Below are 23,797 nucleotides of genomic sequence, written 5' to 3'. Positions count from 1 at the left end.
ATATGAGGCAATTGCAGTGTTGTGAAAAGAGCATTATATTTGGAGTGAGACAATTAGGTTCATGGTCAGAAGACTAGGGTGTGCCACAACTGCATATGTTAGTGTATATATGTGTTTGTATATTTTCTTTTTTTTTTTTTGCGGGGCCTTGAGGGTTAAGTGACTTGCCCAGGGTCACACAGCTAGTAAGTGTCAAGTGTCTGAGGCCGGATTTGAACTCGGGTCCTCCAGACTCTAGGGCTGGTGCTTTATCCACTGCACCACCTAGCTGCCCCTGTGTTTGTATATTTTCATATTATATGTGTATGTATATACATGCATGTATACATATGTTTATATATGCATGTGTGTGATAGAGATCTAGATAGTTTTCTCTACCTGGGTATTTTTCTGTCTATCTATACTTGTAAAATTCTTGAGATCCCTCCTTCCCTCATTATATTTATCTATTTCACATTTATTTGTATTTATTATTTTATATTTTCACATGAAAATAATTTATATTATTAAAGAAATGATAGTTTTGTTGTGATTATATAATTTTCAGTTTGGGGTATGATTATTTTAAGAAAAACGTTGACAAGCATGAATATTGTTCAGAAGAAGGTGATAAGGATTGTGAAGGGTCTCTTAACTATGCCATACAAGTATTATTTGGAAGATATTTAGCTTGAAGAAGAGAAGGCTTTTATTGGGCATGAAAGCTGTCGTCAAAACATTTTAAAGGCTTTCAGAGCGAAGAGAAAGCACTTTTGTTTTACTTGGCCCCAAAGGACAGCCTCGAATACAGTGGGTAGAAGTTGCAGAGAAGCAGATTTTGCTTTCAATCAAGCATCTATTAAGTGACTACTGTGTGCTAGGCACTTTGCTAAACTCTGGGAATACAAACACAAAAAATTAAGCCAAATCAGTAAACATTCATTAAACGCTTACTGTAATTTAGACACTGGGCTAAGTGCTGGGGATACAAAAAATGGCCTTGCTCTCAAGGTCTACTGAAGGAGTCAGCATGCAGATAACTGTGTACAAACTGGATATATGTGGGGTAAATTAGAGATAATCTCAGAAGGAAGGCACTAGACTAGGAAAGAAGATGGGACTTTTATTGAGACTTCAGGTAAGCTAGGAGTCTAAAATAAGGAGGGAGAGAATTTCACGAATGGGGAAAGCCAATTAAAATCCTCAGAGTTGGGGGATGGAGGGTCTTATAGAAGGAACATTAAGGAGGCCTGGGTTACTGGATCTCAGAGTATATGGTATGGGGCGAGACATGTAAGAAATCTAGAAAGATAGTTAAGCATCAGGCTATGAAGGGCTTTAAAGGACAAATGGAGGAATTTTTATTGATAATAGAGGCAATGGGGGCAGCTAGGTGGCGCAGTGGATAGAGCACTGGCCCTGGAGTCAGGAGTACCTGAGTTCAAATCCAGCCTCAGACACTTAACACTTACTAGCTGTGTGACCTTGGGCAAGTCACTTAACCCCAATTGCCTCACTAAAAAAAAAAAAAAGAAAGATAATAGAGGCAATAAGGAACCTCTGGAGTTGATTGACTAGAGGACTGCCATGGTCAGACATGATTCATGAAGATCAGTTTGAAAGCTAATTGGAAGATGGATTTAGAGGCAGGGAAACCAAGCAGCAGGCTGTAAGGTAATAAGAATCTGTGCCAGGATGGCAGCAGTGTCAAAGGAAGGGGGAGGCATGTGGGGGTGATGTTATGAAGGTAGAAAAAACAGGACTTGGTAATTGATTTGGATATGGGGGAAGAGAGATTGAAAAATTGGGGATGACATCTAGGTTGTGAGCCTAGAGGACTGGGAGCTTGGTGGTACCCTTGATAATTCTCACTCTCAAGCTTATATCGTAACAGGGACAACAAGTGTGTATACATATACATACATACATGTGTGTATTGTTCGGTCATTCAGTTAAGTCCAACTCTTTGTGACCCCATGGACCATAGCACACCAATATCATGCATGGAGTTTTCTTGGTAAGGATAATGGAGTGGTTGGCCATTTCCTTTTCCAGAGGCAAACAGAGATTAAGTGACTTTCTCAGGATCACACAGGAACTGTCTGAGGTCAGATTTGAACTCAGGTCTTTCAGACTCTAGCACTTTATTGACTGAGCCATACAGCTGCCTCTCTATGTAATAAATACATGCAGAATAGATTGATAGATAAATAGAAAAAGAATACAAATAAATGTGAGATAGGTAAATACAGTGAGGAAGGAGGGCACTAGCTCTTGGGTGAGGGGGATCAGGAAACGCTTTCATTTAGAAGGTGATTTTTGAATTGTACCTTGAAGAAAAAGATGTTTTAAGGCAGAGATGAGAAGAGAGTACATTCCAATCATGGGAGATAGCCGGTGGAAAGGTATAGAGACAGTGGATGGAGTGTTGTAATTGAGAACATAAGGGGAAAAATTGTCAGTTTGCATGGATCATAGAGAATAAAAAGAAAAGTGATATACAATAAGAGTAGGTTAGTTAGTCACTTCATTTGGTGTTTAAGTTCAAAATAGTTTTAGGTATAAAGATGGAAAGCTAGGTTGTGGGTAGGTTGTGATGGATTTAAAAGTTAATATTTTATCTTAGAGGCAACACAGAATTACTGGAGTTTATTGAGTATTGTGGAATGACATGGTGAGATCTCTCTTGAGGAAAATCACATTGGCATCTATGAGAAGGGTGGACAGGAGTGCAGAGAGATACCAGGTATAGGAGACTATTATAACAGTGCAGGAAAAAGGTAATGAAAGCTTGAACTGAAGTGGTAGCACTGTGAGTAGAGAGGAGATAAAATAAGAGTTTTTAGGAAGGTAGAAGTGGCAAGGTTGACAACTCATTGGGTGTTTGTGGTGAGTAAAGGGAGTCTAAGACAATACTAAGATTATGAAGAACAGAAGATGTCTGAGAGAAATAGGAATGTTTGGAAGAAAAGGCAGAGCTTGGAAAGAAAGATGAGTTCTGCCTTGATATAAGGAAAAAATTCTTAACATTCAATGTGTTCAAAAGTAGAAAGGGGATATTTCATAAGGAGTTATCCCAAAAGGTCTCTGCTTGCTAGTCGAGGAACTCAGTATTCCCTCTCCCTCCTCTTCTTTGAGCAAGCTCTCCAAATGTCTAGAATGCATTTTTGCCCCTTAACTCCTTCAAGGGTCAATAAAGGGAACCCTCAGTCTTCTCTCCTTTCTCAGATTATCATGTGTTTACTTACCTGATTAGTGAGCAGTGACTGCTCTTCATTTTATTTTTATATTAGCACCCTGAACAGTTCTTTCCATATCTTGTTTTGGTTAGTGCTTAATGAATGGGTTTTGAATTGAATTCAATTGAAGATGAAGAAATGTCTACCAGATCAGAACAGTTGGATTCTGAATAGGTTAACTGCCTGGACGTACCCTGAATCTTATCCTGGAGGGAGGGAGGTCTTGAATACTATGCCCTAGAGTCTATGTCTATGGGTCTGTTCTTTTATTTTTATTTATTTTTGTGTGTGTGTGTGTGTGTGTGGAGGCAATCAGGGTTAAGGGACTTGTCCAGGACCACGCAGCTAGTAAGTCAGAGGCCAGATTTGAACTCAGTAAGAGGAATCTTCCTGACTCCAGGGCTGGGGCTTTATTGATTGCACCACTTAGCTGCCCCTTGGGTCTATTTTTTTTTTCTGGCGGGGCAATGGGGTTTAAGTGACTTGCCCAGGGTCACAAAGCTAGTGTCAAGTGTCTGAGGCCGGATTTGAACTCAGGTCTTCTTGAATCCAGGAATGGTGCTTTATCCACTGTGCCACCTAGCTGCCCCTCTATTTTTTTAAAAAAATTTTTTATCATTGTCTTGATATATTCAAAATCTGCAGAATATGGAAGCTTGCATGAACAGCTAACATGAAGGCTGAGTCAGGAAACAGAAAAATTTCTTCAGGCTAGGATAATAAGCAGAATATAATAAGACAAAATAGTGATAAATGTAACGTTCTTAATACAGACTGGAGAAAGGATAGATAGACAACTTTTCAGGTGAAAATAACTTTAGGATTATAGGTTTAGGATTAGAACTTTAGTGATTGGGGCAGCTAGGTGGCGCGGTGGATAAAGCACCGGCCCTGGAGTCAGGAGTACCTGAGTTCAAATCTGGCCTCAGACACTTAACACTTACTAGCTGTGTGACCCTGGGCAAGTCACTTAACCCCAATTGCCTCACTTTAAAAAAAAAAAAGAACTTTAGTGATTGTTAATAGAGGAGAAAACTGACACCCAGAGAAGTAAAGGGACTTAACCTGTCTGTCAGTGTTAGCATTCGAACCCAACTGGTAAGATGGTTTGTTTTCCATTTTGGTTAGATAAATACAGAAAAATAGAGCATGTGGGAATTTCAGTGTATTTTAAACTCATAGTGTGTCAGTGTTAAATTGCAGTCAAAAAAGCTAATGTTATCCTAGGTTTCATTAAGAATAGTTCTGGGGGCGGCTAGGTGGCGCAGTGGATGAAGCACCAGCCCTGGATTCAGGAGTACCTGAGTTCAGGTCCAGCCTCAGACACTTGACACTTACTAGCTGTGTGACCCTGGGCAAGTCACTTAACCCCCATTGCCCCGCCAAAAAAAAAAAAAAAAAAAGAATAGTTGTAGTGGAGCAGCTAGGTGGCACAGTGGATAGAGCACCGGCCCTGGAGTCAGGAGGACCTGAGTTCAAATCTGGCCTCAGACATTTAACACTTACTAGCTGTGTGACCCTGGGCAAGTCACTTAACCCCAATTGCCTCACTAAAAAAAAAAAGAAAAGAAAAGAAAAAAAAGAATAGTTGTAATATCCAGAACAAGACATATGATAGTCCCATTACACTTTGCCCAGGTTGGACCTCACCTGTGCTGTTTTGGTTCCATTTTAAGAAAGTCCCTTGGGGGCAGCTAGGTGACGTAGTGGATAAAGCACTAGCCCTGGATTCAGGAAGATCTGAGTTCAAATTCAGCCTCAGACACTTGACACTTACTAGCTGTGTGACCCTGGGCAACCCTCATTGCCCCACCAAAAAAAAAAGTCCCTTGGCAATCTTGACTAATTGAAGAGGAAGATGACAAGTAGTAAGAGGCCTGGATACAATTGGATACAATGCCTTAATCCTATTTAGTTGATGGACATTGGTCAATTTGAAGTAAAGATTTAGGTACGCTTGGGGGACATGATACTTATCTTTGAATATTTAATGGTAGTTATTTGGAAAAAGGATACTTTTGTTCTGCTTGGCTCCCAAAGTCAACTGGAATTATGGGTAGAAGTTTCTGTGAAGTAGATTTCAGTTCAATATAAAAGAAAACTTCCCAAAAATTAGAGACCTCTAAAAGTGGAATGGGCTGCCTCAGGAGGTAATGAATTCCCTATCACTGGAGGGCTTCAGAGTAGAGTGTCAATGTCCAACTTGTCAGGCATATTTTAGAGTGTGTTTCTATGTTTATGTTTATTGGACTAGATTACCTTTGAGGTCCCTTTTGATTTTTGATTTTGTGTTATGAGGGAGTAGTAAGAAAGTAGGTTGAAGCTTGATTATTGAATACTTGAATATTTGGTTTTGTAACATGTTACAGCTTGTAGTAGGATTTGCCTTGTTTTGAAAGTTCCCTGTACTTCAAAAAATGAAGCTATTGATGACAAAGGATAAATTGATACCATGCTCGTTAAGATGCTTAAATGGCAGAAAAGAAAGACAAACCTTATCCGAGAATAAGCAATGACAGTGACAAAAGTGGTTGAGGGAGAGGAAGCTGAGAGTAAGCAAAGTGCTGGGAAGAGAACATCCAACTTCTTCAGGGAGCTCAGGGGTATAGCTGGAGAGAACTTCAGAGACCATCCTGTCTAACTCCACCTTTTGCAGATGAGGAAACCAAGGCCTATGGGTTTTCTTTTTTCTTTCTTTCTTTCTTTCTTTCTTTCTTTCTTTCTTTCTTTCTTTCTTTCTTTCTTTCTTTCTTTCTTTCTTTCTTTCTTTCTTTCTTTCTTTCTTTCTTTCTTTCTTTCTTTCTTTCTTTCTTTCTTTCTTCTTCTTCTTCTTCTTTTCGGTGTGTGAGGCAATTGGGGTTAAGTGACTTGCCCAAGGTCACACAGCTAGTAAGTGTTTAGTGTCTGAGTCTGAATTTGAACTCAGGTCCTTCTGAATCCAGGGCCAGTGCTCTATCCACTGCGCCACCTAGCTGCCCACCTATGGATTTTCTGACACCAAACCCAGCCAGTTTTTTGGCTATACCATCCTGCCTTGGGGCCTGAATAAATTTAGGTTATAAGGTGCTGAAAACGTGTTGTCTGTGCTTGCAGAGCCACTGTCTGTGACCTTTGGGAAATTGGGTCCAAGGGCCAGGTCCGCAGAAGGGCTACTGTTTGACAGTGGTGTGGCATAAGCAGTGGCAGCCCAGGGACCTTACACTCCAAAGTCTTACATTCTAAAGACAGGGAGGAGAGTGGGTTCTTGTACACTAGGAAAAGGCATAGCAGGGATGTTTCATCTTTTGACTGTTTTTTGTTTTTACCTTTTATTTAGACTCCAAAGTATCAATCAATTCCAAGATAGTAATTATCACAGCAGGTGCACGCCAGCAGGAGGGAGAAAGTCGCCTGAATTTGGTCCAGCGTAATGTGAACATTCTGAAAATAATTATTCCTGATATTGTAAAACATAGTCCTAACTGCAAACTGCTTGTAGTTTCTAATCCAGGTCAGACATTTTACATTTTTACTGTTTAAAAAGACCTTTCCATATTACCCCTTATGAAAAGATAATCCAGGGTAACTTTCTTAAGAGATTTTAAAAAATTTTTGCTTCTTTTACATTGCTAACTTTGTTATCCACAGGGATCACATAGAACAAAAACATTCTCAATTTCAGAAAAGGCCTTTTAAACCAAAATTCTTCCTTTTTTTTACTGTGATTTTAAGGAAAATCTAAAGAAGGTCATAAAAATGGGATAAGAATACTTAGCCTACACTGAAGTCCTTCTCCAGTACTACATTTTGCACTTTCCTGCCACTGAAACTAGGCTCTTTAAGGACATTTATGTAGTTACTTGTAGGACCTATACAAGCTGGAAAGGCTTTGAGTATAGATCAGATGATGATGGCTGGCTGTCATTTGATAACCAGCCAAGCTGGCCATCATCATCTGGAAGACACCGGTTAAGTAACTTGCCTAGGCTCACACAACTAGTATCTGAGACAGAATTTGAATTGAAATCATTGTTGCTCTAGGCCCAGTGTTCTATCTACTACTGCCAGCTCTGCTTCATTGTGTGTGTGTGTGTGTGTGTGCCCACACAGAAGCACATGTTTTAATACATTCATTAAAATTTTTTTTGTTACAAATTCTCTCCCTTCAGCCCCTCCTCTACCTATTGCAAAACAAGCAGTATGATAGAAATTATACATGTAAAGTCATTTATGCAAAATATATTTTCATATTAGTCATGTTGCAAAAAAGCAATAAAAATAAAGTGAAAAATATACTTTGATTTGCACTCAGTTCATCAGTTCTTTCTTTGAAGATTTTTCTCTGAAGCATTTTTCATCTTGAGTTCTTTGAAATTGTTATAGATTGCTGTATTTGATCAGTGTAGATAAATCTTTTGTAGTTGGTCATTTTTATAATATTGCTTTTAATTGTGTACAGTTTTTTCTTGGTTCTGCTCATTTACTTTGTATCAGTTCATGTAAATCCTCCCAGATTTTTCTGAATCCATATGCATCATTTCCTCTAACACAATAGTATTCCATCACAATCATTTACCACAACTTGTTCAGTCATTTCCCAATTGATGGGCATCTTCTCAATGTCCAATTCTTTGCCACCACAAAAAGAGCTGCCAAAAGTATTTCCATACATCTGGGCCATTTTCCTTTTTCCTTGATCTCTTTGGGATACAGACCTAGTAGTGGTATTGCTGGGTCAAAGGGAATACACAGTTTTATAGCTCTTTGGGCATAGTTTCAAATTTCCATACTAACATAGTTCTCCATAGACCAGTCCACAGCTTTACCAACAGCTCTGACTCTGACTTACCAAATTCCTTTTACAATACAAATATGGTGATATGTAAACCAGGAAGAGTGAATACAAAGAAACAAAATTTTAGACCAATTTCTTTTTTTTTTTTCCTGCGATATCATCACGCTTAGGGGGGATTCTGACTTAGAGGCGTTCAGTCATAATCCCACAGATGGTAGCTTCGCCCCATTGGCTCCTCAGCCAAGTACATACTGAGCAGGATTACTATGGCGACAACCCCTCATCAGCAGGGTAAAACTAACCTGTCTCACGACAGTCTAATAGACCAATTTCCCTAATTAATATTAATGCAAAAATTGTAAATAAGGAGGTTACGGTAATATATCCCAGCGATCACACATTAAGACCTGATAGGATTTATGCCAGAAATGCAGGGCTGGTTCAATATTAGGAAAATTATCAGCATATTTGATCATATCAATAACAAAACCAGCAGAAATCATATGATTATCTCAACAGATAAAAGCCTTTGACAAAATAAAATAACCATTCCCATTAAAAACACTAGTGAGCTTAGGAATAAATGGATCTTTCCTTAAAATGATAAGTAATAGCTATCTAAAACCATCAGCAAGCATTATCTGTAATAGGGATAAACCAGGATCCTTCCTAGTAAGATGGAGTGAAGCAAGGATGCCCATTATTACCACTATTATTCAGTATTGTACTAGAAATTTTACTACAGCACTAGAAGAAAAAGAAATTGAAGGAATAGGCAATGAGGAAATAAAACTACCATTCTAGATAATTTGATAGTATACTTAGAGAATCCTAGAAAATTAAAAATATAGTTGAAATAATTAACAACATAAATCATCAGCATTTCTATATATCACCAACAAAGTCCATCAGCAAGAGATAGGAGAAACTCCATTTAAAATAACTGTAGAAAATAAAAAATACTTGAGAGTCTACCTGCCAAGAAAAACCAGGAACTATCTGAACACAATTACAAAAATTACAAAAAATGTTCACACAAATGAAGTCAGATCTAAACAACTGGAAAATATTACTTATTCAGTGCCATTCCAATCAAATTATCAAAAAAGTATTTTATAGAGCTAGAAAAAATAACAAAGTTAATCTGGAAGAACAAAAGGTCAAGATTATCGAGGGAATCAATGAAAAGAAAATGTGAAGGAAGGTGGCCTAGTTGTCCCAGATCTCAAACTGTATTATAAAGTGGTAATCATCAAAACAATCTGGTACTGGCTAAGAAATAGAGTGATGGCTCAATGGAATAGATTAGGTATACAGTACACTTGTAGTAAATGACCATAGTAATTAGATGTTTGATAAACTTTGATCCAAGCTTTTGGGACAAAAAACTCACTATTTGACAAAAACTGTTCTGAAAACTGGAAAACAGTATGGCAGAAACTAGGTATAGACAAACATCTTACACTGTAAGGTCAAAATGGGTACATGATTTATCTTTTTTTTTTTTTTTTTTTTTTTTTTTTATAGTGAGGCAATTGGGGTCAAGTGACTTGCCCAGGGTCACACAGCTAGTAAGTGTTAAGTGTCTGAGGCCGGATTTGAACTCAGGTACTCCTGACTCCAGGGCCGGTGCTCTATCCACTGCGCCACCTAGCTGCCCCTACTATCTTTATTTTTTAAATATTATTTTATTTTTTCTAGTTACATGTAAAGATAGTTTTCAACATTCATTTTACAAGATTTTGAGTTCAAAGTTTTTCTCCCTCCCTTTCCTCCCCCTTCCCCAAGATAGCGGGCAATGTGATATAGGTTATATATGTACAATCACATTAAACATATTTCTACATTAGTCATGTCTTGAAAAAAGAATCAGAACAAAAGGGGAAAACCTCAAAAAACCCCATAAAATTAAAAAGAGTATGGTTCAATCTTAATTCAGATCCATAGTTCTTTTTCTGGATGTGGAGAACATTTTCCATTATGAGTCCTTTGGAATTGTCTTGGATCATTGTTTTTACTGGGAAGAGCTAAGTCTATCACAGCTTATCATTACACAATGTTGCTGTTACTGTGTACAATGTTCTTTTGGTTCTGCTCACTTCACTCAGCATCAGTCCATTTAACTCTTTCCAGGTTTATCTGAAATCAGCCTGCTCATCGTTTCTTATAGCACAATAGTATTCCATTACATTCATATACCACATCTTGTTCATCCATTCCCCATTTGATGGGCATCCCCTCAATTTCCAATTCTTTGCCACCACAAAGAGAGCTGCTAGAAATATTTTGTACATGTGGGTCCTTTTCCTTTTTTTATGATCTCTTTAGGATATAGACCTAGTAGTGGTATTGCTGGGCCAAAGAGTATGCACAACCCCATAGCCCTTTGGGCATAGTTCATGATTTAGACATAAAAAGGTGATACTATAAGCATATTGGGAGAACATGGAAAAGTTTACCTGTCAGATCTATTTATAAGGGAAGAATTTAGGACCAAACAAGATACAGAGAGCATTATGAAATGTAAAATGGATAATTTTGATTATATAAAAATTTTTTAAGTTTTTGAACAAACAAAACCAGTGTAACCAAAATTATAAGGAAAGCAAAAACCTGGAAAAAAATTTATAGCAAGTATCTCTGATAAAGGCCTCATTTCTCATGTATATAGAGACTGAGTCAAATTTATAAGAATAAAAGTCATTCTCCAGTTGAAAAATAGTCAAGGAATATGAATAGGTAATTTTCAGACAAAGAAATCAAAGCTATCTATAATCTTAAGAAAAACTGCCCTGAGGTGGTACTCTTAGGTCCACCTCACAATTATCAGACTGGCTATTATGACAAAAAAAAAAAAGAAAATAACAAATATTGGAGGGGATGTGGGAAAATTGGGACATAAATTCACTCTTGGTGGAGTTGTGAACTGATGCAGCCATTCTGGAGAACAATTTAAAACTATGCCCAAAGGGCATACCCTTTGACCCAGCAATACCACTACTATTCTCAGTAATACAAATGATCCAATACAATCCCATAAATACTATACACCTCCAGTGAAAGAACTGATGGTGTCTGAATACAGACCAAAGTATACTCCTAACCTCCCTTCTTCTGTCCCTCCCTCCCTTCCTTCCTTCCTCCACAAAATGACTATAGGGAGGGGAGAAAGGAAGAGAATTTGGAACTCTAAATTAAAAAAAAATAATAAATGTTAAAAATTGTTTTTACATATAATTGGGGAAAAATATATAAAAAAGTAGCTCTGCCTCATGTTACTATGAAACCGTATAGGAAAATATAAAAATGATTGTGTTGTATTTTTTCACTGTCTTATTGTGCTTTATTATTGTCACTGACATTACTATATGACAAATAATCCTTTAGTTTGTTAATTTTAACCATTTTTTACTGTTAACAAATCAGTATGAATATAGAACATTGTTAGTTCAGAAAATAAAACTCTAAAAGCAAGGTTGGATGAATGTCTTTCTGAGATGAAGTCTGTTTCTAATATGAATTTTCTGTTTTTAGTGGATATTCTGACATATGTCACCTGGAAGCTGAGTGGTTTGCCCAAAAACCGTATTATTGGAAGTGGAACTAATCTGGACTCTGCCCGTTTCCGTTTCCTAATTGGGAGTAGGCTGGGTGTCAATCCAACAAGCTGTCATGGTTGGATTATTGGGGAGCATGGGGATTCTAGTGGTAAGTAAATACTACCTTTGTTCTACAGGCCTTCTGAAAGGTGATCTCTTTAAGGATTGGACTAGATTATTAGATTCAGGCTTACATGGGTTTTTCCAATTCCAGGAAATATTTAAGGACAGGATAGATTGCTAATTGACTGGAATGACTTGTTAGGAAATTTACCTTTCAATAGGAGGTAAACAAAAGCAGTATTTTTCTTTAAATTTGGTTGGGGGAGTAAGAATATACCAATACTCATCATGCCTCCCCTTGTAACAAAGTTTAAAAACAAAAAAGCAGTTCAACAAAATCAGCTGACAAACAATATGTCTTAGAGCATTTGTGTCAAACTCAAATAGATATGGATCCCTAGGACTAAATATTCATGTAGAAAACTACATATCAACATTATCTATGTTATGTTGTGTTTTTATTTTGTTAAACATTTCTCAGTTACATTTTAATCTGGTTCTGGCTTCACTCTGGAGTTTTGCCAAAATAGCCACAAGTTTGACATCTCTGTTTTACAGCATATAGAATATTCTATGCCCACAGAATACATTGAAGGGAGAGATGTCTTTTTCAATTTTTTCAAAGCAAAGCTTGATTTTTAAATTGTCATCATTATTTAAGTAAATTGCATGATTCATGTCTTTGCAAAAACATGTTTTTTTCATATTTGACATGTTGTTTTTTTTTTATTTTACCAGACCCTTTTTTCCAAATTACATGGAAAAATAGTCAAGGGATATGAGCAGTTAGATAGGTCTGCATTCAGACTCCATAGTTCTTTTTTTTTTTTTGCATTTTTATTTAATTATTTATTTTTCCCGTTACATGTAAGGATAGTTCTCAACTTTTGTTTATACAAGCTTTCCAATTTCAGATTTTTCTCCCTCCCTCCCCCTCCCCTAGACAGCAGGTAATCTGATATAGGTGTTATATATGTATATATATATATATATATATATATATATATATATATATATACACACACACACACATAATAACATTAATCCTATTTCTGTATTAGTCATGTTATAAGAGAAAAATCAGAGCAATGATGAAAAACCTCAAAATAGAAAAACAACAGCACCAAAAACAAAAGAAATAGTTCCATAGTTCTTTTTTCTGTTTGTGGACAGCATTTTCCTTCATGAGTCTTTTGGCATTGTCTTGGGTCATTGTATTGATGAGAAGAGCTAAGTTTATCACAGTTGATCATCACACAGTGTGGTTGATACTATGTACAATGTTCTCTTGGTTCTCATTTCACACAGCAACAGTTCATGTAAGTCTTTCCAGGTTTTTCTGAAATCTGCCTGCTTATCAATCCTTTTTTCTTTTTTTCTTTTCTTTTTTGCGGGGCAATGAGGGTTAAGTGACTTGCCCAAGGTCACACAGCTAGTAAGTGTCAAGTGTCTGAGGCCGGATTTGAACTCAGGGCCTCCTGAATCCAGGGTCGGTACTTTATCCACTACACCACCTAGCTGCCCCCTTATCATTTCTTACTGCACAGTAATATTCCATTACATTCATATACCACAAGTTGTTTAGCCATTCCCCAAGTGATGGGCATCCCCTCAATTTCCAATTCATTGCCACCACAGAAAAAGCAGCTATAAATATTTTTGTACGTGTGGGTCCTTTTCCCTTTTTTTATGATCTCTTTGGGATATAGACCTAGTAGTGGAATTGCTGGGTCAAAGGGTATGCACAGTTTTATAGCCTGTTGGGCAGAGATGTTTTATAAATATACTTTTCTAGCATCATTCTAGGTATTATATGGGGCACAAAGAATATAAGATATAGTCCTTGCCCTTATTAAAAAGATTAGCTGGAGGAACAGAATGAATGTATAATAAACTCTTAGAAAATAAATAAATATGACATTTTATTCCTGACTAGAAGGTACTAGATGGTAAGAATTGATTGTAGGCTTAAGAGGGCTTCATAGAAGAGAAGAAACGAACTTAAGCTGGACCTTGAACAGGTAGGATTTTCCTCAGTTGATAAATGGCCAAAGGATGTGAATAGGCAATTCCTTTTTTTTTTTAATTTAAAAATTTTTATTGATGTTTTTATTTTTTACATTATCATAGTTTTTCCTTGTATCCCTCCCTCTTCCCAAAGGGGAAATTACAACAAAAAAGCAACAACAAAGGTGAAAATATTTATTCACATAAAATAAATAATATTTTTAAAGACAAAAAAGAAAAAGAGGAAAAATTGGTATAATCAATTAATACATTGAAAAAGTCTAAAAACATGGCAACGTGTAACATCTCCTTGAAGAAGAGAGGATATCCCCTCATATTTTTTCATTTGAATCCTGCTTGATCATTTTAATTGTGCTACATTCACTTTTGATTTTTGTGTATGGTTCTTTACATTTACATAGTTATACTTATTGTTTATATTGTTTTCTTTGTGCTATGTTTACTTCATTCTTCATCAGTTCATGTTGATCTTTCCATACTTCTCAAACAGGCAGTTCTTTTTTCTTCCTTTTTTAAGAATTAAACATTTATTTTTTTAATTTGAGTTTCAAATTCTCTTTTTCCCTCTAGCCTCTCCCCAACCCAATGAGAAACTAAGCAGTGTAATACCCATTATACATGTGAAGTCACACAAAACATATTATTAGAATAATTGGAATCATATAGCTTTTGGACCATCTATAAAGATTAACTTAGCTATTATTATTCTAAATGTGACCCCTTTGTCCAGTGAATAAGTAGATATCTTACCAAAGAAACTGAGTTATATCAATCCTGACATTCTTATAAAGAAAACAAGAAGAGAAAAAAAATTGCTGTTGAGTGGCACCTAATTAGGAACGGAATGGCTTATGAAGAAATGAGCAGGACATGACTTTTTATGAGTGAAACAATTAGGCTGACAGGAAAAAGGGTAGCTTTTGAAAACTTGTGTCCTCCATTAGAATCCCCAAGCACATTACATATACTACTTGTGACGAGTTTATGGGAAGACATGGGCAAAAGGAATTAGTCATCAAGCTTGGCCCTGAAGAGAAGAGAAAATGCATTATCCTTTATTCTTTGCAGAGGGGGTATGGAACAGCATATATACTGTCACACAGTTAATGCAGTTTTGCTGAATTTTTTTCCCTCTCCTTTATTCTCTATGGGATGGCTTTCTTGAAAGTAAGGGTTATATTTGGAAATAGGGGTGATATAAAAAGAAAGTACCAATACTTTTTTTTTTTTTTAGTGAGGCAGTTGGGGTTAAGTGACTTGCCCAGGGTCACACAGATAGTAAGTCTTAAATGTCTGAGGCCAGATTTGAACTCAGGTACTCCTGACTCCAGGGCTTGTGCTCTATCCACTGCACCATCTAGCTGCCCCCCAATACATTTTTTAAAAGTTATGTAGCATAGGCATCTGTGGATGGGTTGATGAAATCATAGATCTACTGGAGTATCTTAATATTTGAGCTTAATAATAAGGGCCAGCATTCTTTATCTCTGAAGATACCACACGAAATAGAAAAGCCCTTTAAAGATGGAAGGACACTTAAGTAGGTTGAAATTATTGAAGTCACATGAATAAATATGTTAATTATAGGATATATTTCTCTTAGTGCCTGTATGGAGTGGAGTGAATATTGCTGGTGTTTCCCTGAAGAAACTACACCCCAGTTTAGGAACTGATGAAGACAAGGAACACTGGAAAACTGTTCATAAACAGGTGGTTGAAAGGTAAAATTATAGTTAAAAATTTCCTAGTTCTTGAGGTGCTTGAAGGGAAGAGGAACCATTTTTAATTTTGTGTGGTGTGAGGTAGTAGAGAACAGTAAGAAGGATCATCGGGGGCAGCTAGATGGTGCAGTGGTAAAGCAGCGGCCCTGGATTCAGGAGTACCTGAGTTCAAATCCGGCCTCAGGCACTTGATACTTACTAGTTGTGTGACCCTGGGCAAGTCACTTAACCCTCATTGCCCCACAAAAAAAAAAAAAAGAAGGGTCATCAATTAGGAGGCTATTGGAATAGTCCTGGCAAGAAGGAACAGGATACTAGCAAGATACTGACCACAAGAAAGGAGAGAGGATGAATTATCAAGAGATCTTGGCTGTAGTACTAGTAAGAGTTAAAAATTCATTGAAAATATGGAGAGGAGAGATGGAAAAGTCAATACTTTGGTGCATGTAACTGGGCAAATTGATAGATGGAAGTTACAAAGATAAAAAGAAAGCCAGAAGAGGGTGGTGTCATGGAAACTAAAGGAAAGGAAAGAATGGTTAATAGTAGTAACAATCCATATAGCACTTTATGGTTTGTGGCACTGTAAAATATTATAGAATAGTTAAGGAGAACAGAAAAAAGGGTATTATATTTGGCAACCAAGTGATGTTGTTATTTACCCTAGAGATAACTGTTATAATAGAGTAGTAGAAATAGAAGCCAGATGACAAGGAGTTGAGAAGATAAAGGAAGTTTGACATAAGAGAAATGAGAGATGGGAATGGATAACAGGGTTCAGAGGTAAAGGGTTTTTGTTGTGATTTTTAAAAGTTGAGTGATTCCTGAGTATGTTAGGGGGCACAGGAGGAATATCCATCAAAGAGGGAGAGATGAAAATTGTAAGAGAGGAGGAGATTGATGGAGAAAGAAACCAGAGGAAGCAGGAAGGGATAAAATCAAGGGCAAAAATAGAGAGATGGGATTTTGTAAGGCAAGGTAAGAATCACTCATTTATATAAAGTTTTTTTTTCTTTTTTTTTCTTTCTCCCGGGGCAATGGGGGTTAAGTGACTTGCCCAGGGTCACACAGCTAGTAAGTGTCAAGTGTCTGAGGCCAGATTTGAACTCAGCTATTCCTGAATCCAGGGCCAGTGCTCTATCCACTGCGCCACCTAGCTGCCCCCTCATTTATATAAAGTTTACAGAGTTAACTCTTTTTTAGAGGCAGGAAGAAAGGATTATAGACAATAATTATACATTTATTTAGTTCTTGCTATATGATAGGCAACAAGGATTCACAGACGGAAGTGAACTTAGATTCTACTTGGAGGAATACAACTTGTCCAGAGATAAATGAATACAAGAGATATGTGTGTGTGTGTATGTATGTATGTATATGTACATATGTGTATACATATATACACACACATATATATCTATACACACATACACACACACACACACACACAATAAATACCCAGACTAAGATGTGGAGGAGCATTAACAACTATGTGGCGCTTGAGTTTAGTCATCAAGGGTGCCAAATGCTCTAAGAGGTGGAAGTGATAATGGAAGCAAGAAAACCAATTAGGAGATTATTGTGGTCTAGTCAAGGTTGTACACGGGAATAGTGAGAAGGGAGCTGATGTGAGAGAAGCTATAGAAACTACATTCGGCAAATTGATTGGATATATAGAGTAAAAGGAAAGTGACGAATCTAGGATAATGCTGAAGATGCAAATCTGAGAGACTTGAAGAAAAGTAGTACCTTTAACAGAAATAGAGAAGTTTAAAAGAGGGATGGGTTTGAGCAGAAAGATAATAAGTTGTTTTAGACACATTGAGTTAAAGATGTTTGTGAGATAATCAGTTTGAAATGTCCAGCAGGCAGTTGTGCTCAATGAGTAGTACTGTTTTTGTTTTGTTTGTTTTTTTGTCCCAGATTGCACTTGATATACTGTATTTCTTACCATTGTAGTGCTTATGAGGTTATCAAGCTGAAGGGTTATACTTCGTGGGCTATTGGCCTGTCTGTGGCAGATTTGGTAAGAACTATGATGAACAATCTTAGAAGAGTACATCCAGTTTGCACCATGATCAAGGTACTTGAGAATCATTATGCACATCTTCCTGACTTCATCATTTTTTATAATTGTAGTACTTTTCTGCTGTTCACTCATACTTGAAATTTTGAAGTCATCTTTCATTCTTCCCTTTTCTTCTTCGGATCCAACATTACACCAAGGCATTAAACCCCATCAGTTGTATCTCATAAGTAACTCTGTTCTCTTTTCCATTCCTATTACTACCACAGTAGCTCTGTTTTTGAACTATTGGAATAACCTCCTAATTAACCTCCTTCATTCTCTCTCGCTTTTCTTATATGCCATTACCACAGTCATCTTCGTAACACCACAGCTGTGATCACGTCACTCCTTTGCTTAAAAGCCTTATGTGACTCCCCATTAGCTACTGAATAAAGTCTAAGAAGTTTGACCCTGGTATTAAAAATACTTCACAGTTTCTTATCTACCTTTCCAAGCCTTCATGTAGTCAACTGTTTCCTAAAATGTGTCCCATCATTTTTGCTTCTGCACCTTTGCTCACACCATTACCTATATATTGAATTCTTTCCTCCCACAATTATACCAGTTGAAATCCTACCATCTTTCAGAATCCAGTTCAAATGCCACCTTCTCCATGTAGATATCTCATATTACCCCAGCCAACAGCTTTCTAAGTTCAGTGAGTTAGAGTGTGATATGGCAAGTAAAAAAAATGTGATCTTTGGTGATGCTAATCAGTCATAGGATCCTAATTATGGAGATGGAAGGGACTTTAGAGGCCATCTAGTTCAACTCTCATTTTATACATAAGGTTGAATGACTTGTACAAGGTTTCACAGGTAGGTAAATGGCAGAGCCAGAATTTGAACTGGGGGATTTGTGACTCCAAGTTCATCACTCTCCACTGTGCTGTGACATCCACCTCAAGAATAAGAGACCTGGGGGCAGCTATGTGGTGCAGTGGATAGAGCACTGGCCCTGGATTCAGGAGGACCTGAATTCAAATACGGCCTCAGACACTTAACACTTACTAGCTGTGTGACCCTGGGCAAGTCACTTGACCCTAATTGCCTCACCAAAAAAAGCCAAAAAGCAAAACAAAACCCCCAAGAATAAGAGACCTGGAAAATCACTTGTGATTTAGCATTTTTATTTCTGGATGCCACGTGTTAGGGATTTTGATAAGCTGATACATGTCCAGAGGAGATAACTGAGATGGTGAGGGAGTGAAAGACCATGATAACCAAGGATAAGCTTGAAATAAGTGGACATGTTCAGCTTAGAGGGGAGAAAACCTTCAAAGGGGAGATGATAGCCATCTTGTTGAAGATAAATCAGTCCTGTTTTGCTTGACCAGAAAGCTGATTTGGAAGTTATAATGGATAGAAGTTACACAGAGGTAGATATTGAGTGTAGAAAAATTTTCTAACAATTACAGCTGTCCAAAAATTGAGTGGATTGCTATAGGGAAAGTAGTTTTTTCCCTTTAGTTGGAGGTCTTCAGGCAGAGTCTGGGTGATCACTTTTGGGGGATACCATAGAAAGGATTAATATTATTTACTAATATTTCATATGTGGGTTGGACTAAATGACCTCTGATTTCCCTTCCATTTATACTAGTTCATACTAGGGGAGTATAATGTTAGTTTAGTAGATAACTCTCCTATGGTGAAGACCTTGCTATTTGAGCTGTCTCTGTGTAGTTGAGGAAGGCATTATGTGAAAGGAGTTGTTTGAAGTGATTAAATGTTACAAAACTCCCTAAATCTTAATATTATTAAACAGTTCTAGCAAAAACAAAAACCAAACAAAAACACCCCAAATCTTTCATTTTGCTTTTCAGGGCCTATATGGAATAAATGAAGAAGTATTCCTTAGTGTCCCTTGTATCTTGGGGCACAATGGTATCACAGATATAGTGAAGCTGAATCTGAATTCTGAGGAGGAACAACATTTAAAGAAGAGTGCAGATACCCTCTGGGATATCCAGAAAGATCTGCAATTCTAAAGCCTTTTAATGTGCCACTAGCAGACAATTTGAAAATAGTTAAAGGATTGTATATGATGCACTGTTCAAATAGATTAAATATTTCATATGATCTGTGATTAAACATTAAGAGTAAAATAGAAATGTAAAACCATGAGCAAATTATTATCTCCTAATATTAGAAATGGAAAATGGTAAAGAGACTTCTGTTTTTTTCCCCCTTCCAATATGTTAAAACCTGTTTTTTGTCTGTATTGATGCTCAATGACATTTTATCATTAAGTAGATAAAGTAGATCTAACCTCTGGGGTACCACTACCTGCTCCTTATGTGTGTTGCAATCATCTCAGTCCAGAAATTTCTCCCCACTTATTAGAGAATTTCTGGTTTCTTGATACAAAATACCCAAGTTAATACTTTGGTCTTTGCTGTCTTCAATTACATACATTGTAGTCTAAACCATTTTCGACAGACTCCCTCCTGACACACAGAGCCTGGATCACACTGAGGGCTCTTCACTTTTTTCTGTCTGGACCTTTTGGAACTTCAGTATATGAAGCCTCTATATAGATGAAACATGGGGACGTCAACATTTAGCACTCAGAATCACTGAATCTCATAGTTGAAAGGCACCTTTGAAGCCACCTAGTCTAGCCCACACCTGAATAAGAATCCTCTCTACACATACCTGATATGTAGTCATCTGGCCTCCTGTTAAGGGGGAACCCATTATCAACCAAAGCATTCCATTCCCCATTTGGAAGATTCTTTGCCTCAAGTCTGAACTTTGTAATTTCTACTCATTGCTTCAAGTTCTACCTTCTAGGGCTAAGTACAGAAAGTCTAATAATATCTTTTCCACATTATAGCTTTTTTCACACTGTCACACTGATTGATTTTTGTCAGTTTGACTTATGTCACACTGATTTATACTGAACTTGCAGTCCACCAAAATTCTGTTGACTGGCTATGTCTCCTCTATCCTATACTTGTTAATCGATTTTTGAGCCCTCTTTAGAACCTTTCTATTATCTCCATTAAATTCGGTTTTAAATTTAGCCCAGTGTTTTAGCTTACCAAGATCTTTTAAAATCCTGTCGTATATAATCACTTTTAATTCTTCTAAAAATTTGGCAATCTTGCCATTTAAACCTTTATCCAAATCATCACTTAGAATGTTAAATGACCTAGCACCAACAGTGGATCCCTGGAACACTCCACTGAAGATCTGCATTCAAATTGACATCAAACCATTATAAGTCTTTGGATCCAACTACTGGAGCAGTTCCAAATCCATCTAACCATTGTACTGTTTATATCATTCCATACAAGAATAGCATGAGGTTGTGAAATACTTTGCTAAAATCTAAGTAAACTATACAGCACTCCTCTGATGTACTAGTTTAATAACCATGTCAAAAAAGGAAGTATAACCTGTGCTTAATAAAGTTGTCAGTTTCTTATGATCATTTTTCTATTCACTAATTGTTTCCGTAACATTCTAGAATTTTGCCAGAAATCAAGCAGGTTTTCATCTTCTTTTTTAGAAAATCAAGATATTTGTCCGCCAATCATTTTCCACAGTTTTTCAAAGACTGTTCCAATAGTAACATCTGCCAGTTCTTTCCATAGTTTTTTCTGAACAAGGTAACTTCAATTTATCAAAGACCACTAGGTACTCTCGCTAGCTTCTTATTTTGGATACTCACTCCCTTTTAGTTATTTTTGTTCTTTCATTTCCAGACCAAAGATTTTCTTCATGCCAGAGAAAAGTAATATGATTTTTATCTGCTGTCTTCTCTTTATCATCACTTTGTCAGTAGCCAATCTTTTTTAAAAAATTAATTTTTTTTTTTTGCGGGGCAATGAGGGTTAAGTGACTTGCCCAGGGTCACACAGCCAGTAAGTATCAAGTGTCTGAGGTCGGATTTGAACTCAAGTCCTCATGAATCCAGGGCCAGTGCTTTATCTGCTGCGCTACCCAGCTGCCCCTCAATCTATTCTGTACTTTTATGCTCCTTTATTTTTTAACCCAATAGGGCTTTAAATTTTTCAAAAATTATCGTTAAGTTTTTTCAACAGCCTCATGGCATTTTGAGCTTTAGCATTTCTGACACTTCTTACAGGACTATAATTTTGTATTTATCTTCTGTTAACCTGCCTTTCCATCTTTTGTACATGTCATTTTAAAATACAATTTAGTTTGTAAGTTCCTTGAATATTTAATGTTTTTAGATAAATTTCCTACTTCCTCCTAACTGGAATTTTGTTCTGTATAGAATTTCATTCTTTTTCTTGAGAGTTTCTCAGTCCTTGTGTGATAACTTTTCCTGTAGAATTTTAAGCAATTGAATCCTATCAGTCCTTTGTCAGAACACTTTCAACTTGGTTCTCTCCAAACTATTAGAGATTGTTCTTTTTTTTTAGCATAAATTTTTTTTGTTTGTTGCTTTGGTTTTTTTGCCTTTTTTTTTTGGCAGGGCAATGGGGGTTCAGTGACTTGCCCAGGGTCACACAGCTAATAAGTGTCAAGTGTCTGAGGCCAGATTTGAACTCAGGTCCTCCTGAATCCAGGGCCAGTGCTTTATCCACTGTGCCACCTAGCTGCCCCTCTTTAGCATAAAGATGAAATGGTCACTTCCTTCCAAGATTCCATCTCCTCCAGCAACTAGTTGTTCCTTTTTGTGCAAATGAATTCCAGAATAGCATTTCTGTTCATTTTTTCCCTCCCCTTTTGAAGGATAAATTATTAAGGGAAGTCAAAACATTATTACTTGCTCTTCTTTTGATAGAACTCTTACTAGGTGGCTATAACTGAAGTCCATTACTATATCATGCCTCTATTTTGGGTTTGTGATGTTTCCCAAATTATTTTTTTTCCTCATTCTATCCAGGTGGTCTGTATTATACTTTGACCAGCAAGCATTTGTTAAGCACCTACTCATTTCCAGGTACTGAGGATTCAAAGATTAAAAATGAAAGAGTTGCTTCCAGCAAGGAACTTAAATTTTGTTGGGGGTGACATATTTAAGTATATATAAAGGAGACAACATACTGGACAGGCAGTTTATACACTGGGGCTGAGTTCATTATCTTTATTGGTATTTTCATATGCAAATGAACCATTCAAAGACTCATATGAATATAAAATATCTCTCACATCTGATCCCTTCTTTCCATATAGACACACAGCCACCACCCTAATTCATACCTTCTCATCTTAAATGTTACAGTAATTTCCCAATTGCTTTCTGTGCCTTGGATTTCTTCCCTCTTCCAGTCTGCCCTCTACATAGCTTCCAGAAACTCCCTATTTCTTTAGGACTGAATACAAATTTCTGTATTTAAAGATATGTGTAACCTGTCCCAGCAAGCTTTTCCAGCCCTATTATTCATTATACTACAGTATTGGATTGTATTAGGTTGTGTAATGATGACACTAGTGCTATTATTTCTGCTTTACTTGGCCTTCACTCAAATATTTCCCACCATGTTTCTCTAGGATATCCTCATGGAACATTCCCTCTGAGATATTCTTTCAACTTGCATTCATATTCAAGAGTTGGGTCTCCAGAAGGGCAGATAGTCTCAGGTTTCAAAGATGAACTATATGGTACTCCCTTCTAAAACTATAGCTCAAGAGCCCCAACCAGTGTGTTTCTCATTAGTAGCTAGCTGGTAGACTCAGCTGGCTTTTAGCAAAGTCATTTATTTGGATGGCATGGCAAGAGCAGTAGTTAATTCTTTCTTCCCATGTAAACTTGAGGTGTACTTTACCACTTTTGGAGAGAGTGGGCACAAATTTAAAGTACCATGGTAGTGAGGCACATGTGTAGGAAACAAAATGTGGCTAAGGCAACTCACAGCTCCAGAAGGTCATTGCTTCAGAGATTGTGATTGTATTAGATAGATTGTTCACTGTCCTCACAGGATTTGGCATCTCTTTTGGACAAGGTCAATTTGCTGGACTCAGTTTGCTTAGTCAATAAACATTAAATACCTACTATGTACTAGGCACTGTGCAAAGCACTGGGGATACAAATATGAATAAAGATAGCCCTTGCCCTCAGAGAACTAACCTACTAGTGGGAAAAGACTGCGTTTAATAAAAGCTGAAAAGTTGGGGGAGGGGAACTGGCAGACTTATGGAGGGCTGATTTATGGAATTAAAGCAGGAAAAAGCAGCTGGCGGGAAATGGGGAGAAAAATTGTTTAGTCCCCTTGCTGGTATAGAAGTACTGCAGACCATGGCCTTGCCCTCTAGAGTCCAGTCAGAGGGAACTAATAGATGCATGAGGCAGATTCAATCTTACAGAATGAGATTTCCCCATGATGAGTTTCCTGGGGAAGGAAGTTCAAA

The 23,797-nt window shown here is 37.1% G+C and overlaps 1 protein-coding gene across 2 annotated transcripts in view; it reads left to right on the top strand.

Moving 5' to 3' along the window:
* LOC122731142 (L-lactate dehydrogenase A chain-like) overlaps positions 1-19,458 on the top strand; it is a 38,155-nt gene extending 18,697 nt beyond the window's left edge. Inside the window, exons 3-7 of one of the 2 annotated variants that reach the window (XM_043971042.1) lie at positions 6,535-6,708; positions 11,527-11,700; positions 15,286-15,403; positions 17,363-17,486; positions 19,294-19,458. In XM_043971042.1, coding sequence (XP_043826977.1) covers positions 6,535-6,708; positions 11,527-11,700; positions 15,286-15,403; positions 17,363-17,486; positions 19,294-19,458 — 755 coding nt within the window. The remainder of the gene's footprint in view (positions 1-6,534; positions 6,709-11,526; positions 11,701-15,285; positions 15,404-17,362; positions 17,487-19,293) is intronic. The other variant, XM_043971041.1, reaches the window with a different exon arrangement.
* Positions 19,459-23,797: the final 4,339 nt, after the last annotated feature.

The sequence above is a fragment of the Dromiciops gliroides genome, chromosome 6, assembly GCF_019393635.1.
Source record: "Dromiciops gliroides isolate mDroGli1 chromosome 6, mDroGli1.pri, whole genome shotgun sequence".
NCBI lineage: Eukaryota > Metazoa > Chordata > Mammalia > Microbiotheria > Microbiotheriidae > Dromiciops > Dromiciops gliroides.
The sequence above is the reverse complement of the archived record's forward strand: the minus strand, read 5'-3'. Positions and strand labels throughout refer to the sequence as shown.